At 41.1% G+C, this 16,643-nt stretch overlaps 2 protein-coding genes across 2 annotated transcripts in view; one reads left to right on the top strand and one right to left on the bottom strand.

Annotated features, from left to right (window-relative positions):
* PTCD3 (pentatricopeptide repeat domain 3) overlaps nt 1-11,660 on the bottom strand; it is a 31,325-nt gene extending 19,665 nt beyond the window's left edge. The window contains exons 1-6 of the mRNA XM_011964171.1: nt 11,491-11,660; nt 9,487-9,539; nt 9,353-9,389; nt 7,048-7,093; nt 2,255-2,323; nt 1,699-1,803 (exon numbers count right to left, since the gene is read on the bottom strand). Coding sequence (XP_011819561.1) covers nt 1,699-1,803; nt 2,255-2,323; nt 7,048-7,093; nt 9,353-9,389; nt 9,487-9,539; nt 11,491-11,594 — 414 coding nt within the window. The 5' untranslated portion in view covers nt 11,595-11,660. The remainder of the gene's footprint in view (nt 1-1,698; nt 1,804-2,254; nt 2,324-7,047; nt 7,094-9,352; nt 9,390-9,486; nt 9,540-11,490) is intronic.
* A 26-nt stretch (nt 11,661-11,686) lies between these two features.
* POLR1A (polymerase (RNA) I polypeptide A, 194kDa) overlaps nt 11,687-16,643 on the top strand; it is a 74,677-nt gene continuing 69,720 nt past the window's right edge. Inside the window, exon 1 of the mRNA XM_011925770.1 lies at nt 11,687-12,138. Within this exon, the coding sequence (XP_011781160.1) occupies nt 12,062-12,138 (77 nt within the window). The 5' untranslated portion in view covers nt 11,687-12,061. The remainder of the gene's footprint in view (nt 12,139-16,643) is intronic.

Here is a 16,643-nt window from a genome sequence, read left to right as displayed (position 1 = left end):
CATACCAAAGTAAAACTTCACAGCTCCAATTCATGTTTCCTGCACCAGACACTGTTTATCATTTTAACATGATTGTCTTCACAGGGAACTGAACTAAACCTTTCATCTCTAATGCTGTGTATCCTCTAAACATTTAATACTACCCAAGGTATGCTGATTTTACCTCATTCACTAACTTATTCAAATACTTTCTGAATGCCTACTACTTGATCCCAGACATTAAGCTCGGCACTGGGGATACAGAGACGAAAGGCCTTCTCTACCTTCAGGGTGCTCAATCTAATGGAGAAAGCAGATAACCAACAAATGACTATTTCACCACTGCCACTGTCTTAGTTCAGGATTTTAATATTTTGACTTACACAATCACACTGGCTTCCTCATCTATCCACAAGTTCTACTATGAAAATGAGAAGTGTGTATTTCCCTGTGAGCTTTGGGAAGCAGAGATGTGGGGGGACGGGAGTAGTTTAGATATGATGAGTCTGAGATTAGTACTTCCACCAACAAACTCAGGAGAGCAGAGTCACATCTGTTTTGCTCACCACTGTATGGACAAGCACTAAGCACAATACCCACTACACTCCATAAATCCTCGCTCCAAACTACAGAACAAAGAGGGAGCTGGAAATACAACGTGGAGTTCAAAGTAAAGGGATCTAGGCTAGATATACAAGAGTGCCGAATGGATTATAACAGTCACTGAAACAGAAGAGTGTACACAATAACAAAAGAAAATGAGCATAAAAATCTAAGAAAGACACCCATACTTAAGAAGTGGATCAAGGCCGGACACGGTAGCTCACACCTGTAATCCCAGGACTTTGGGAGGCCAAGGCGGGTGGATCACAAGGTCAGGAGTTCAAGACCAGCCCGGCCAAGATGGTAAAACCCCCTCTCTACTAAAACTACAAAAAGTAGCCAGGCGCGGTGGCAGGCACCTGTAATCCCAGCTACTCAGGAGGCTGAGGCAGAATTGCTTGAACCCATGCAGCAGAGGTTGCAGTGAGACAAGATTGCACCACTGCACTCCAGCCTGGACAACAGAGTGAGACTCCATCTCAAACAAAAACAAAAAAAGAAGCAGATCAAGGGCAAGCAGCAGTGGCTTACACCTGCAATCCCAGAGATTTCAGAGGCCGCAGAGGGATGTTTGCTTGAGCCCAGAAATTGGAGACCAGCCTGGGCAATGCAGTGAGACAAGATCCTGTTCTCTACAAAAACTAAAAATTAAAAAACATTGGCCAGGCATGGTGGCACACTCCTGTAGTCCAAGCTACTTGTGAGGCTGAGGCAAGAGGATCACTTGAGCCCAGGGGTTCCAGGGTACAGTGAGCTATTATGATTGCACCACTGCACTCCAGCCTGGGTGACAGCATGATGCACTGTTTCAAAAAAAAAGGAAGAGAAAGATGTGGACAGAGAGGTAGTGAAGGAAACTTTAGTCACAGAAGTAAAGATCTAAGAGCATGGTGTCACAAAAAATCAAATGGGGAAAATATTAAGATGAAGAGCAAATAAATACAGAAAGAATTTTAAAAGGTTAGTGCTGTGATCAAAGCTAACTCCACACTTTAAAAGGCTTATCATCCAAATATTGAGGGTATTCAAATGGCTACTTAAATATTAGCTATGAAAGCCTAGTTTAATTTACATTTAAAATAGTATTATGTAAATAATGTAACTACCTGTCCTTACCGGTATATGAGGTTCAGCTATGTCCTTCTGAAAATATTTGGGGTATGAATTAACAATAAACTTGGCTGCATTCTCCCCAGATTTCTTTGCCAGTAAAAATGAATGCTACATAAAGAAAAAGATTTAAATACATGTAATTTAGACTCAAACAAGATTACAGTTACACTCTCAGCAATAATTTCTCCCCCCTTAAAAAAAAAATGCAACGACAAACAGAATCCCAATTAGAAATTATAAAATATCCCACCTTTTCTACTGTGATACAGTTTCAGTTAGCATCTTACACACAGATTGAAATACATAAAAAGCAAGTCATTTAAACTGAGTGGGTCACTCCAGAGTGAAAAAGCCCTAAGTATTAGAAACCAAAACCAAAAATCCTCTCCCCGTTGACTATATGTACATCTTTTTGAAAAAAGTAGTAAAGGATTCACAAAGTCTATCAATTTCTCAGCATTTGTAAACCTTTCCCAGGTTCTTACAACTAAATTATTTATGTACTATTGTGCGCAAACCAGTGAGATAAAAGACTAGAAAATTATATGAAAATACTCACAGATTCCAAAGAGGATGTTGGTATAAGGTAAGGATCATCTTGAAACGCATAAGGCATAGCTGTGGTATCCTGTGGAAAAGACATAATACAATTTCTGTATTTATTTTGAAGACAGCTCACTGTAACTTTTAGCTCCTGGGCTCAAGGGATTCTCCTGCCTCAGCCTCCCAAGTAGCCTGGGCTACAGGTGTGTGCCACCACAGCTGGCTATTTAAAAAATTTTTTTGTAGAGAGGGTGTCTTGCTGTGTCACCCAAACTAGTCTCAAACTCCTGGTCTCAAGCAGTTCTCTCACCTCTGCCTTACAAATGGCTAGGATTATAGATGTGAGCCACTGCATCCAGCCCACAAGTCTTTTCAGCTAAACTTTTAAAAGGACCTTGTGAGTTTTGAGTAACAAAAATTCTGTAAGTTTTAATTATGTATGTAACCTACATGCGCAAACGTATGAGGGCATATATACATGTGTATATAGAGAAAAAAGACAAATATCTGCACTGTACTCCCAGCTCTACAAGACTTGCCTTTCATTACGCAAAGCAAACAATGGCTTAAGCTGTATCCACCCCCGCATGGCTGATTTTAATATTTAAGTTTGCTATCACTGGGGACTATTTCTGTTTTAAACTCTAGGTAAGAATCATCTGAATTAACTAGTCCTAACAGCAGAATCCCAGAATAGGATTTCCTCCAAAGCAAGGTCACTATCTACCCACGCTCATCTTTACCAAGAGTCCCTCCTCCAAATGGAAGATACCACCGCACCCCCTCAGGAGTGAACAGCAGCAGCTTCTCCCACATCCTGTTGCCCATTAAAATTGCTCCCTAAACCTGAGCATAATCAACTCTCCAATACCACCAGGGTTCCCACTGAGAAATGCTCCAGGATTGCTTTCTCTATTCTTCTCTTCTGTGTCTGAGTGCCTTACTTGGGCCTTTATTACAAACAAAAACTTATCCTATATCCTTAACCCTGTCTTACTGACCTGGACTCCTTGGGGAGGGGGCGTGGAAGCTTCCCAGCAGCTCTCAAGGGAAAGCTGCTCATACCTGGAGCCTGGAGGGAGTATGTTATTTTGGACCTAGCTTTCTGCTACCCCTTTCAAAAACCCCTTTCCCTGGAGCCTCACCTTAGCAGCCCTGTTGTGAACTTCAGTTTTTAATTATACTAACGGAAAGCCAATGTTGAATTCTTAAGAGTGATATGATCCAGGGTCACTACAACTGCTGAACTGAGAGCAGTGTGTAGGGAGTTGAAGTGGGAGACGACAGAGACTGTTGCAATTAATCCAGACTTGTAAGACAACAATCACCAAGGTGATCAGTGATGATATCAAGCATCTAAAATTTTGACATTGTACATTAAAGAGTTAACAGGCCTGAAACCACTATCCTTAGAAAGGTCTGCTTCCAAGGCTGGCCCTTGGCTGCCATCTGGGAACCTGGTTATTGGAAGGGTTCCCACCATTCCCAAACTGCTAACAATGGTTCACTGTGCCTAACCTGTTTGTACAGTGTGTTTTGTGCCAAATAACTGCTTTCCTTCTGGGAGTGTGGAAACTTAATATAATATATGCCAGCCAGTGGGTGGTCTACATGGCCAGCCTCCCCTAAAAACTCTGGCACTGGGTCTCCAATGAGCTTTGGTAGACACTTCGCATGTGTTGTCACAAGTCATTGATGGAGGAATCAAGCATGTCCTGTGTTGAATCTTCTGGAGACGTCTTTTGGAAGCTTGTGACTGATTTCTTTTGGTCTTTATCCCATGAGCCTTTTCTCTTTGCTGACTTTGCTTTGTATCTTCTTGCTGTCATAACTCTTAGTCTGGGAGTAGTCATGGAGACCTCACACATCTTTTGAAGGGCTAAACAAAGGCTTTGCTAACATGATTCCCAGGATTTTGGCCTGAGCAGCTGTAAAAATGGAGTTGCCATTAATGAGATGGCAAAGAAATGTGTGAGGAATATTTGGAGGGAAAGGGGTTTGGTTTTGGATATGTTAAGATCTTTATCACACTCTCAAGTGGAAAGGTTTCCCATTCTCCACATTGCTGTCTTTTCTAAAATGTCTGCTTAGAATTTCTTTCCCCCCATCCTGGCTAACACAGTGAAACTCCGTCTCTACTAAAAATACAAAAATTAGCCGGGCGTGATAGTGGGCGCCTGCAGTCCCAGCTATTCAGGAGGCTGAGGCAGGAGAATGACATGAACCCAGGAGGCAGAGCTTGTAGTGAGCCAGAACGCGCCACTGCACTCCAGCCTCGGCAACAGAGGAAGACTCCATCTCTTAAAAAAAAAAAAAAGAATTCCTTTCCCAGTCTCAGCGAAGTAACCCCTTCTCAGTGCTACCTCAGTCTTCCCCTCTAGAACTACACAATAACTGTGTCTAATTCTATATCCAGCACAGTGCTTGATAAGCATCCTAAGGGCACACAATATACGGTTGCTGAGTGAATGGATAAACGAATAACTCTTGGATTTCAAGGGCCAGGTAAGTCACAATTCTACACATAATTTCTATAATTTCTTTGACTGGAAGGTGGCCCTGGACCATTCTCATTAAAATGTTGAGAATATCTCAGAGGTCCATTTCTATGTTTACATTTCAGGTGCCTATTTATGGATAAGTGAGCTACTGAAAACCTCAATGCTTTGCAAGTAGGGAGATGTAGTAAAGTACTTTTTCAGAAACTGGTAGAGTATACCAATGCACATTAGCCCCGACACTATCTTTAGTAGCTCCATATTTATTTTATATTTAATTTATTTTTTGTGGGGGCAAAACAGAGTCTCACTTTGTGAAGTACAGTGGTGCGATCCTGGCTCACCGCAACTTCCACCTCCACAGGATCCACAGGATCAAGTGAGCCTCCCCTCAGCCTCCCAAGTAGCTGGGACTACAGGCGCATACTACCATGCTCAGCTAATTTTTGTGTTTTTTGTAGAGACAGGGTTTAACCACGTTGCCCAGACTGATCTCAAAGTCCCAAGCTCACAGGATCCACCCACTTTGACTTCCCAAACTGCTGGGATTACAGGCATGAGCCACTATGCCCTGCCTAGTAGTTCCATTTTTAGATGTAGTTTAACATCTACAATAGAAGAACAATTCTGTGTACTTGTAATAATCAACTTAAGGAGGATCAATATCCATACAGATACTGTGGCAGAAAAAAAAGACTTAATTATTTTAGACTTTTCCCCACAGATGAAATTAAAAGTTTTCGGTTAATAAAAACTACAACCAAGCAGAAAGTTCCATTTCTGATGCACTTACCAAAGTTTCAGTGTATCTACCAGACTACAAACTCTATTCTTGAGTTGCCAACAGAACAAACTTCATGTCAATGAAATCAACAACATAGTAGTAGTAACAAAATACCATGTACCAAGCATTTCCTTTGTCCCAGACTCTGTCCTAAATCTTCTTATGTATATTTAATTCATTTGTTAATAATTCCCATTGCAACCTTGAGGTTTGGTGCTATAATAAATGCCCATTTTATAAGTTAGGAAACAGAAGTTACCAAGAGGTAAAGTAATTTGCCTAAGATCATAAAGCTAGTTGCTTGGCTATTAAACCAGTAGGCTCCAGGACCCAGATTATTAATCACTGCATGATTGTCAGCATGACAGGTACATTATTTCTCCAAGTTGGTATGCTACAGCTAAATCATCTCCTAAGAACATATATTTCAACAAGCCCTTCCAGGGATTAAAGATCACTGGTATGGTAGAAAAACACTGCATTTCGAGGTAAAAGATGTGGAATTAAGCCTTTAATTAAGGCTTTAACATCGTAACCAGTCACTGGCCACTTTCAAAACCTTAGCTTCCTCATTTGCCAAACGAAGGGATTTGATAATTTTAATTTTTCTTTTTTTTTTTTGAGACAGAGTCTCACTAACTCACCTAGGCTGGACTGCAGTGACACGACCTTGGCTGACTGCAACCTCTGCCTCCGGAGTTCAAGAGATTCTCTTGCCTCAGCCTCCTGAGAAGGTAGGACTACAGGCGCCACCATGCCTCGTGATTTTTGTTTTCGTTGTTTTGGTAGAGACAGGGTTTCACCATGTTCACTGGGCTGGTCTCCAACTCCTGACCTCAACCAATCCACCTGCCTTGGTCTCCCAAAGTGATGGGATTAGTGATGGGATTACAGGTGTGAGCCACCACACCCAGTCAATAATTTCACTCTTAAAAAAAAAGAAAAAGAAAAAGAAAAAAATTGGGCACAGTGGCTCACACATTGTAATCCCAGCACTTTGGGAGGGGAAAGCAGGTGGATCACCTGAGATCTGGAGTTCAAGACCAGTCTGACCAACAAGGAGAAACCCTGTTTCTACTAAAAATACAAAATTAGCTGGGCGTGGTGGCACATGCCTATAAATCCCAGCTACTCAGGAGGCTGAGACAGAAGAATCGCTTGAACCCGGGAAGTGGAGGATGCGGTGAGCCGAGATCACGCCATTGCACTCCAGCCTGGGCAACAAGAGCGAAACTGTCTCAAAACAAACAAACAAAAAACAGATGGGGGTCTTGCTATGCTGCCCAAACTGGTTTTGAACTCCTGATGTCAAGTGATCTTCCTGCTTTTGCCTCCAAAAGTGTTGGGATTACATTCATGAGGCACCTGGCTCACTAGATTAGATAATTTTAAAGAAACTTTCTAGATCCACAACAGTTTAATTCTGAATAATGAAGAGGTATGAGTATTAAATGTGTTATTAGCCAAGTTAAAAAGTATGTTATTAGCCAAGTTTTAGGTTAAAAAAAACACTAAAATCCTACTTACCCTGTTTACTGTGGATGCAAGTGCCTGAAGAACAGCTACTTTATCCCTAAGAATAAGAACCACAAGTTAATCCTCATCAGGGCTCTTCACAGCCACAAACTGAACAAGTGATTCTACTCTCAGTGTATTGGCCAATAACAAAGTGCACATCTCATCTGAAGCTGGTTCGTATGTCACAAGGTCACTAGGATAAATTAGAAATGAAGAAAACTGCCAGTTCTTTTCCCTAGTTAGTACATGTTCCTCTCTTTGCTATGCCTGTCCTCTCTGGCCTGGTGGATAATGCCATAACCCAGGGCTAGTGATTTCCATCCTCCCCTCATAAAACTATCTGGCCTACTTCCTCTATCCACTTTCCTATGGATTCTTACTGCGGCTTTCAGGACTACTGTTGCCTTTACTAACTTAATTGGTAGCTCTTGATTCAGTTATACAAGAAGAAACCACAGGCTTCATTCTGGACCTATTGCATCAAAGCCTCCCAAGATCCACGGAGGACTGTCACACACATTCTTACTGAATTCCCAGATAATTCCGATGCACCCTCCTGGTTTAGAACCTCTCAACCACATATAACCTTATGGTAAGAATTGCAGGCCAGCTGTCCACTGCACCTCTGAATAGAGACCTTCACTGAACTATTAGAAAAGGCTTCACTGGAGTAAATGACAGACAAGATAATTAGATCTCAAATGTATTTTTGCTCCTATGTTAGATTTAATGTGCTTCCTTTCCAAAAGGGAATTATACCAAGAGTATTTTTCTAAATAAAGTTTAACATAACATTCTTAAGACTATAAGTCACCTGAGAAAAACGAAAGTACAGGAAATTTTATATTTCATCAAAACTAATTCCCTGATGTATATAATACCCACAAGATTTTCTTTCCACATTTAGAAGTCACATTTATGTAACTTCAGCAAGTGTGATGACGACACATTCTCTCATCTCTCAGCATTCCCTCAGATCTTTCAATAGCCTATTTAAGTCTTAGCAAGTTAGCATACTTTCCTAACACACTGAACAAATGGCAGTGAAAAAATGATGGCAGATTACTCACTAATTCGCTTTCTTAAAAGGGTTACTTAAAAAAGCTATCATATATTATCTTAAAAAAAAAACTAGAACATTACAGGTTAACCTAAAGTGTCTGGTGTCATCTTGTGACCCCTCTCCACGATGAATTTGGTATTTGTATTTCCAGAACTTTTAAAGTATATTTTTACACATACATCTCCGTAAAAAACATATACACACTGTCATTCTGCATGTGTCTACGTAAGTTCGACTGCATTATCCATGTTATTAAATATAGAGCTAACTAATTTCTTTTAATGTAAAAAGTTATTATATGATAACCTTTTAAAATTATCCATTCACTTTTCAATGGGCATTCAGGCTGTTTCAACCTGTTACGATTCCCAAGTAATAAACAGTCTTGTCCATGTATATATGCAAATGTTCCTCCAAAGTGGCTAACCAGTACATGCACATTTCCAATTCTGATTCTGCCAAATTTCCTGCCAAAGAGCTGTTCCAATTTACTGTCCCACGAACAAACGTATTTCTCCAAATTCCCTCTCTGCCAATCTGGTAAGTTTTAATTTGCACTTCTTTTATGATCCCAGTCACCTATGCATTGACATAACTGGGCTCCCTGGCTCCCTAAAATAATCACACAATTCAGATTAATAAAGTTTTTTAAAAAGGCTTTTTAATGAATCCAAGTCTTTAGGTCACATAATTTTAAGACCTAGCTTTTCAAGGGGCCATTAAATGTATTCAATAGTACTACATTGTAACAAGCACTTTTGTGAAGTTTTAGTTCCTACATATTCAACACATGTTGAATAAATGAGATGAGGCAATTTGTTCAAGGATACATCCACTGAATAAAAAAGCTAAATTTTGCTGTCCACACCATTTACTTTATTTTACCTCATTAGAGATAATACAGTAATTTTGTCTGCTCTTCCAACCATGTGAGAGAACTTCCTTTAAAAAAATTATAATGATGATGTTCACGTATAACCATGTATTATTAACCACATAAATACTAACCCACACTAATTCAAAATATCTTTCAATTGTTCTTTTAAGTAAATCTCATTGCTCATTCACTCACTATTCTCCACCTTTCCATTTTCTGTCCTTTAAACTCCTAGCTTCTCCCCACTCAGCTACTCTCTCTTCAAGAATGCTCTCCTACTGCTCTTCCCATCACTGTCTCCTTACTTAACCCTTATGTTTCTCTCATAGTAAGCACTCAACCATTTGCTGAATGAACACTGATAGAATACTTACCAAGTTTTCTTTTTTGGAATTACTACTTCTTCAATCCCTAATGTAAAAAATAAAACATGAATCAGTTTCCTAGTACTACAATGGAAACCAACGTGTTGATATAAAAATAGAATTCAACATATTTTAAAATATACCTGTTATATCAGTTCCTTCAACCTTTGAGAGAGTTGCACTACCAGAATAAAATCTGCAAAAAAACAAAAGCCTTAAAGCTAATAGTCCTTAATGAAGTACCCAGCTCACCTCCACCTGTGTGTACTTTGAGCCCAAATTCTCCAATTATCACAGATTAAAGTGGATAACTCATGTCAATGAATGCTGAGAAGACAGTCTGTACAGCATGTTCAGTATCATTAACGAATGGATATAAGATATAGACAAGACTGTCAAAACTGTTTTTTTTTTTTTTTAGAGACAGGGTCTTGCTCCATTGCCCAGCCTTTAGTGCAGTGGTGCAATTATAGCTCACTGAACCCTTAAACTCCTGGGCTCAAGCGACCCTCCTGCTTCAGCCTCCTGAGTAACTAGGACTACAGGCATATGCCACCATGCCCAGCTAGTCAAAATTTTTGGAAGCAAGCAATCTCATTATATAAATGGTAGAGGGGGAGGAAAGTTTTTAATGGCCCTTGAACAATTTGGTTTGAAATGCAAGAATTTCAACTTCAGGAACCAAAACACTATGACATTAAAAAGAATTTAGTGAGCTCTTGCTTCTATATAGTTACTGCCCTGATCAGAAAGGACTACCTCACTTAAAGCAATTACAACATAGGGAAGATGACCCATGGCTTTTCATTCCACTTCCTTCAACAATCAAGAACATACCAAACACATAAAGCCTGATTCAGACTTGGAATTGCTGATATTTTCTATTTTCAGAGGTTCAATATGAAATCCTTTTTAAACCAAAATATAGAATCATTGGCCCATGACTGAGTTTTTAGGTGTTCTGATCACACTGAAATACAGTCAACACATCATACAGATAATGTGCACGGTTAATATTGTCTTGTGTTTCCCCTTACTACATGGCACCGGTAACATTCAGAAAGTTGTCAAGATGTGATTGCATAGAAAGATACTTCCTCCAGTAGTATCTGGTTTCAGGTATCATTTTAAAACAAGAATGCCCCTCTAAGCTAAGGACATTTCAGAAAGAGATCAACTCTTTCAAGTCACGCCATTTGTTTCTCATGACCTTACAACAGAGATCACGGTTATTTTCAGAACGGATGCTGAGGGAGAGATTCTGCTTCAAGCAAAAAAAATGAGTAGAAAAATGCTAACGATGGCTACCAGGAAAAGAAGGACTGACATTGAATGGCAGCACAAAGGCTTCTGCAATATCTGATGGAGTGGTTTTTCTTTCTTGAGGGGAACTAAGGGAGAGTACATATAAAAAAAAAAAAATTGTAAATTACATATCTCACTTATACCTCACAAACTTTTCGGATGGTTATTACCAACTCCAGTCTGCAGAGGAGGAAATCTGTCTACTATCATCCAATTAAGTGAATGGCAAACACTAAATCTAAAATTAGGCTTTTAGCAAGTTTTCACAACAAATTACTGCCTCTCATGTTCCCACAATGCCACTGTGTGCACTCAGTGAAAAAAATATTACATAAATAGGTCATACAGGTTCCAAGTTATGGAATCAAAGATCAAAAGGGCATGGTCAGATCTTTTAGACTTTTCTGCTTTCATGAAAACCTGATAACTTCTTTAGCCAAAGACCCCACCGTGGCGACCAGAGATTGCCTTTTATGTGGGAAGATCTTGTACTTTCTCCGCGCTCCTCCTGATTGGGTTAAAATAAGTAAAGGCGGATAATTTTTAATTTGGGGTAGTGTTGCAAATAGCCACACTCACTGGAACGTAAACTTCATGAGGGCAGGGACCCCGCTTTGCGGGTGGTAACTACAGAATACTGCAAGCAATCAATAAGTATTTCTCTAATGAATAAATGCGTTGCGAACCGTATTTCCAAGGGCCACCTCCGCGTACCTGGCCTTAAGGGCACGCGGCCCCAAGGGCGCGCATGAGCAAACCACTTCATCGTGCCTACGCCCACAGCAAGCTGGCACTTGGTGACTCTGCAGTCTTCTTCGCGGATACCCCTAAGCGTCTCTTACCTGCAGCTGCGTGCCTGTTCACAAATACCCGCCCGCCGACCTGTCAGCGGCTGGCCAAGCCTGCTGCGGAGGCCCAGCCAGCGAACAGCAGCTACAGCCGCCATCTTTGACTTCTCTGCAGCGCATGTTGGGAAAGCCCGCCTCGACCTTCAGGAAGAAGGGGCGAAGTGGGCGGGGAGCAGGGAACAGCTCCGCTATTGGCTGAAGCGGAAGAAGACCAAAGCAAACATAAAATGGGAGGTTGCAAGCTCATGGTTTGAAAGACTTTGTCACGGAAGCTAAAAGCTCTATACACCTCATTTGCCTCGGAGGAATTTTCTTAAATGATTATTTTGATATCTTATATATCTTTGATTGTTTTCAAAATAAATGAGCGAGCAGAGAGTCGTACAACTATTTGTTCCCCCCCATGTAGAAGTGATCTCATCCACCTAAATGTTCCTGCGACCTCTTCCGCGCGCAAGCGCACTTTGAATCACGTGGTGACTCCGAGCTTGAGGCTGAATTAAGAATAGTCAGGTGGTGAGTGGACCGTCTCTCTGGGTGTTGGAATTCAAAACGGATCTGGAGGATGTTGATCTCCAAGAACATGCCCTGGCGGCGGCTGCAGGGCATTTCCTTCGGGATGTATTCGGCTGAAGAGCTCAAGTAAGGAGTTGGTCGGGTGGCGTGCCCAGCCTGGCTCTTGAGGTCTGCGCCCTAAACTACCATTCCCAGAAGCCCTTGCGCCCAGTCAATCCTCTGAGTCCAGGCTTGTCTGGCGCTTGTCCTGCTGGGAGCCGTAGTTCTGGGAACATTCCTGGGCCGGCGTGGACTGCCTAGAGTCCGGTGGGGCTGGCGGAAAGAGTTTGCGCTGGGGGTGGGGGAGTGTAAGGGTGGGGAAGGTCCTGGTCTGCAGCGTTAGCGTCTGCCAGTCTCCTCGTTAACAAGCGTTTGTAGAATTAACCATAATGCACCTGATATGGTTAATTAGGCACGTAGTAAGTTTCCTCTTGTTTATAAAGTGTTTGTCCTTCAAGTTAACTTCTCTTTGCTAGGACCCCGTTATATTCTCTGTTTGGTTGTTAAATCAAGGGAACTCTCTTTAGTCTTCATTTTGATCACGGTAGCATTTGACATTCTCCAATGCACTCTCTTGAAACTTTCCTTTCTTCCAGAACCTTATTTGTCTTCAAGTTCTCCTATTTTTATGACAAATATTTCTACCTCCCTCTCTTCCTCTATCAGTCTTATAACCCCACAAACGTTTATTAAGCATCCAGTTGTTTCCAGGCACTAAGCTAGGCGTTAATGACACATTGGTGAGCAAGGTCTGTACCTCGTTTTACTCCTTAAATGTTGATGTTCTTCAAGATTCTGTTCTGGTAATGTTGTTTTCCTCATGGTAAATATTGCCCCTTGACAATCTCACCACTTTCATGATTTATAGTCTCAAATTTAAATCCCCAACGCAAATTTCTTTCCCTGATTTTCAGACCCATTTGTTCAGCTGTCTGGACATCTTTACTTAAATTTCACACAGAGATCTTAAATGCGTATCAAAAACTCAACATGGCCGGGCGCGGTGGCTCACGCCTGTAATCCCAGCACTTTGGGAGGCTGAGGCCGGCGGATCACGAGATCGGGAGATCGAGACCATCCTGGCCAACATGATGAACCCTCGTCTCGACTAAAAATACAAAAATTAGCTGGGCGCTGTGGCGGGCACCTGTAGTCCCAGCTACTTGGGAGGCTGAGGCAGGAGAATCGCTTGAACCCAGGAGGTGGAGGTTGCAGTGAGCCGAGATTGTGCCACTGCGCTCCAGCCTGGCGACAGAGCAAGACTGTCTCAAAACAAAACAAAACAAAACAAAACTCAACATGCACCCCTCTTCAAAGGGAGGGGTGACTTACCCCTCCAAACTGGTGTACCTAGTGCAAGACGGTCACTAGAAACTGGAAAATAATTCTAGATCTCTCTTGACATCTAACTTATTTATTGGGCTCTTACTTTGTGTCACCTACATGTCTATTTGTTCTTTACTCTCCTTTTTCTCCCAATTGCTACTGTGTTCCCTCTGGCCCTTATCTCATATTTGAATTGTCTTTTCCTTCCACCTTCCCCTTACACCTCTCAAGTGCATACTCCACACTGCTGTCAAAATTATTCTTGCAAAGTGCAAATGTGGTCATGCTACTGTCACCCTTAAAACCCTCCAAAGGTTCACCATTTCCCTCAGATAAAGGATGTTTTCTTAGCATAGCGTGCAAAGTCTCCCATGATCAGTCCAATGCTGATTTTAGCTATAACATCATCCCTTCTCCAGCCCTATTAAACTACTTGCATATTCCAGAAACTGCCATTCATATTTCAACATCTGGGTCTTTTTTAAAGCTATTCCCTCTGCCTGCAGTGTCCTTTTAGCCAAAAGGAGGTACTTCCCTCTGTCCCCTACCCAACACACACACCTGAAAGCTCTGTTCACCTCCCTCATTTTCTGAGGTCATTTTGCACATGGTACAGTTGTCTGTTATGGTGCTTTAGTCACTTTTTGTGCTTATGTATATTTGTCTTCCTCCACTACTCTTGAGCTTTTTATGTATGCCACTCTTGTCTTTTATCCTCAAGTCTGAATAAATGGATGAATAAACTCCTGAGCTCTGGTGTCATTCGTAACAGTGTGCTAGCCCAGAAATTCCAGTTATATCATCACCGCCATAAGTGGATACGATTTCATCCAAAAGCAAAAGTGTTTTAAGTTTCCTGAATTTTTAAAAAGGTAATTTGTGGAGTTTTCAAACTGGTTTAGGGTTGAGTTAAAAATGGCCTGGAGGGGCCGTTTCAGTCTCCTGTTACCTCTCTGATCTCACCTCTTCCGGCTACCTTGACCTCCTTGTTGCATCCAGAGCACCACGGGCACACATCCACCTCAGGACCGTTGCACTCCCTGCTTCTTCCTCCTTTAAAACCCTCTGCCCAGGTGACTGTATGGCCTGCTCCCTCAACTCCTTTAGCCTTTGCCAAAGTACCTCCTTAGTGGGCTTCTAGGACCACTTAACTACTCTGCTTTTCCCTTTGCCTGTATTATTTTTCATCATAGCATTTCCTGCCATCTAACAGACTATACATTTATTTTGTGTCTGTTCCTCTTCCTCCAGTAGAATGTAAGGCCCTTAAGCATAGCGGTTCTTGTCTGTGTCCTTGGCACTTTATGCTATCTGGCACATAGTGAGCACTCAGTGGGTATTTGTTGAGTGTATGAATAGATGGATGGAGGAGCTAGCTGCTCAGTGCTTGGCACTTTCAGTCATTAATGACACCCATTCTCAGTTCTTAACAACACCCATTTGTGGTGGCACCTCCAGTAAAAAATTCAGGCCCAGAGAACAAAATGTCTCTCTAGGAAGTGGCAAAGGTCTTCTTCAAACCTAAGTCTATTGATCTCAAACTCTGCTCTCTCCAGTGGAATCCTTGCTGGTTGCCCCTACTCTTCATCCCACTCCTGTAGTGGTGGGAGGGACTTTCTCCTCTACCCAACAAAGAGAGAGGAACTTTGTTCTAGACACTGTATTTTCTATATGTTATCTTCTAATCATCCTCACAGAGCTGCTGCGATGCCCAGACTTCAGGTGAGAAAAAAATTAGGTAGTTATCAAAGGACACAGTCAACAAGAGTGAAAGGGCAACCCATGGAATGGGAGAAAATACTTGTAAATTGTGTATCTGATGAGAGATTGTTATCTAGAACATAAAAGGAACTCCTACTACTCAACAACAACAACAAATTCAATTTTAAAATGGACAAAGGACTTAAATAGACATTTTTCCAAAGAAAACATACAGATGGCCAGTGAGCATGTGAAAAGATGTTGAACATCACCAATTATTAGGGAAATGCAAATAAAAAGCTCCTCCCAATCCAGTACTTTTTGATCCAGCTACTATCAAAAAAAACAACACCCTTGTGTGTTGACAAGGGTATGGAGAAAGTGGAACCTTTTCATACACCATTAGTGGGAATGTAAAATGGTGCAACCACTATGGAAAACAGTAGGGTGGATTCTCAAAATATTAAAGACAAAATTACCATGTGATCCAGCAATTCTACCTCTGGCTACATATCCAAAGAATTGAAAGTAGGGTCTCAAAGAGATATTTGTATACCTATGTTCATAGCAGCGTTATTCACAATAGTGAAAAAGTGGATACTACCCTAGTGTCTTATCAATGGATGGGTTGATAGACAAAATGTGGTATATACATGCAATGGGATATTGTTCAGCCATATAAAAAGGAAAAAAGTTCTGACACATCCTATAACATAGATGAACCTTGAGGGCATTGTGCTAGGTGAAATAAACCAGTCACAAAAGGACAAGTACGGTGTGATTCCACTTAATATAAGGTACTTAGAGCAGTCAGATTAATCAAAACAGAAAGTCAAATGATGGTAGCAGAGGAGATGAAGAATTATTATATAATGGGTACAGTTTCAGTTTTACAAGATGAAAAAGGGTTCTGCAGATGAAGAGTGGTAATGGTAGCACAATGCAAATGTACTTAATACCACTGAACTGTACTAATTGAAGCAGTTAAGATGATGAATATATATATATTTTACTACAGTTTCAAAAGTTAAGATTAAAGAACAAAAGGTAAGTAATTTGTTCAGTGTTACCCAGTTCAAGGTTGCAGGTGGACTCCAGGTTTGTGGGAAGAGACCACACACACAACTTTTGAGTTAGATCAAGTGTCTCATGAAATTAGCTTACTGGCAGCAAGGTGACCATATAGACAACAGCCACAACAGATCTGCCACCATGTCGCCTTGACCCTTATAGTGACACTGGCCATGCAACATAGAATCTTCTAGATCTGAGCAGCTTAATTCCTGATAGACTAACATCGTTTTACACTCAGAACATGTCACCACTCATGAAAACTTGACACTATTTTTGTGCTTTATTAAAGGGAGTGTTTACATCATTAGGGGACTCTCCTTTCAACCTTCAGATTTCCTCTAGCCTGTGAGATTGGGATAGTTTCCTTGTCTTTATTTTCTAAATCAGAAAGGAGAAAGTTGTAAAAGTAAAGTTAGCTTACTAAACATAGTTGTGTCCTATGGGAGCACCTTTCAAACCAAACATGTGATGAAACTTTTTTTTTTTTTTTT

The sequence above is a fragment of the Colobus angolensis genome, unplaced genomic scaffold (genome assembly GCF_000951035.1).
Source record: "Colobus angolensis palliatus isolate OR3802 unplaced genomic scaffold, Cang.pa_1.0 Scaffold118, whole genome shotgun sequence".
In the NCBI taxonomy this organism is placed as follows: Eukaryota; Metazoa; Chordata; class Mammalia; order Primates; family Cercopithecidae; genus Colobus; species Colobus angolensis.
This window is presented reverse-complemented; position numbering and strand designations above follow the sequence as displayed.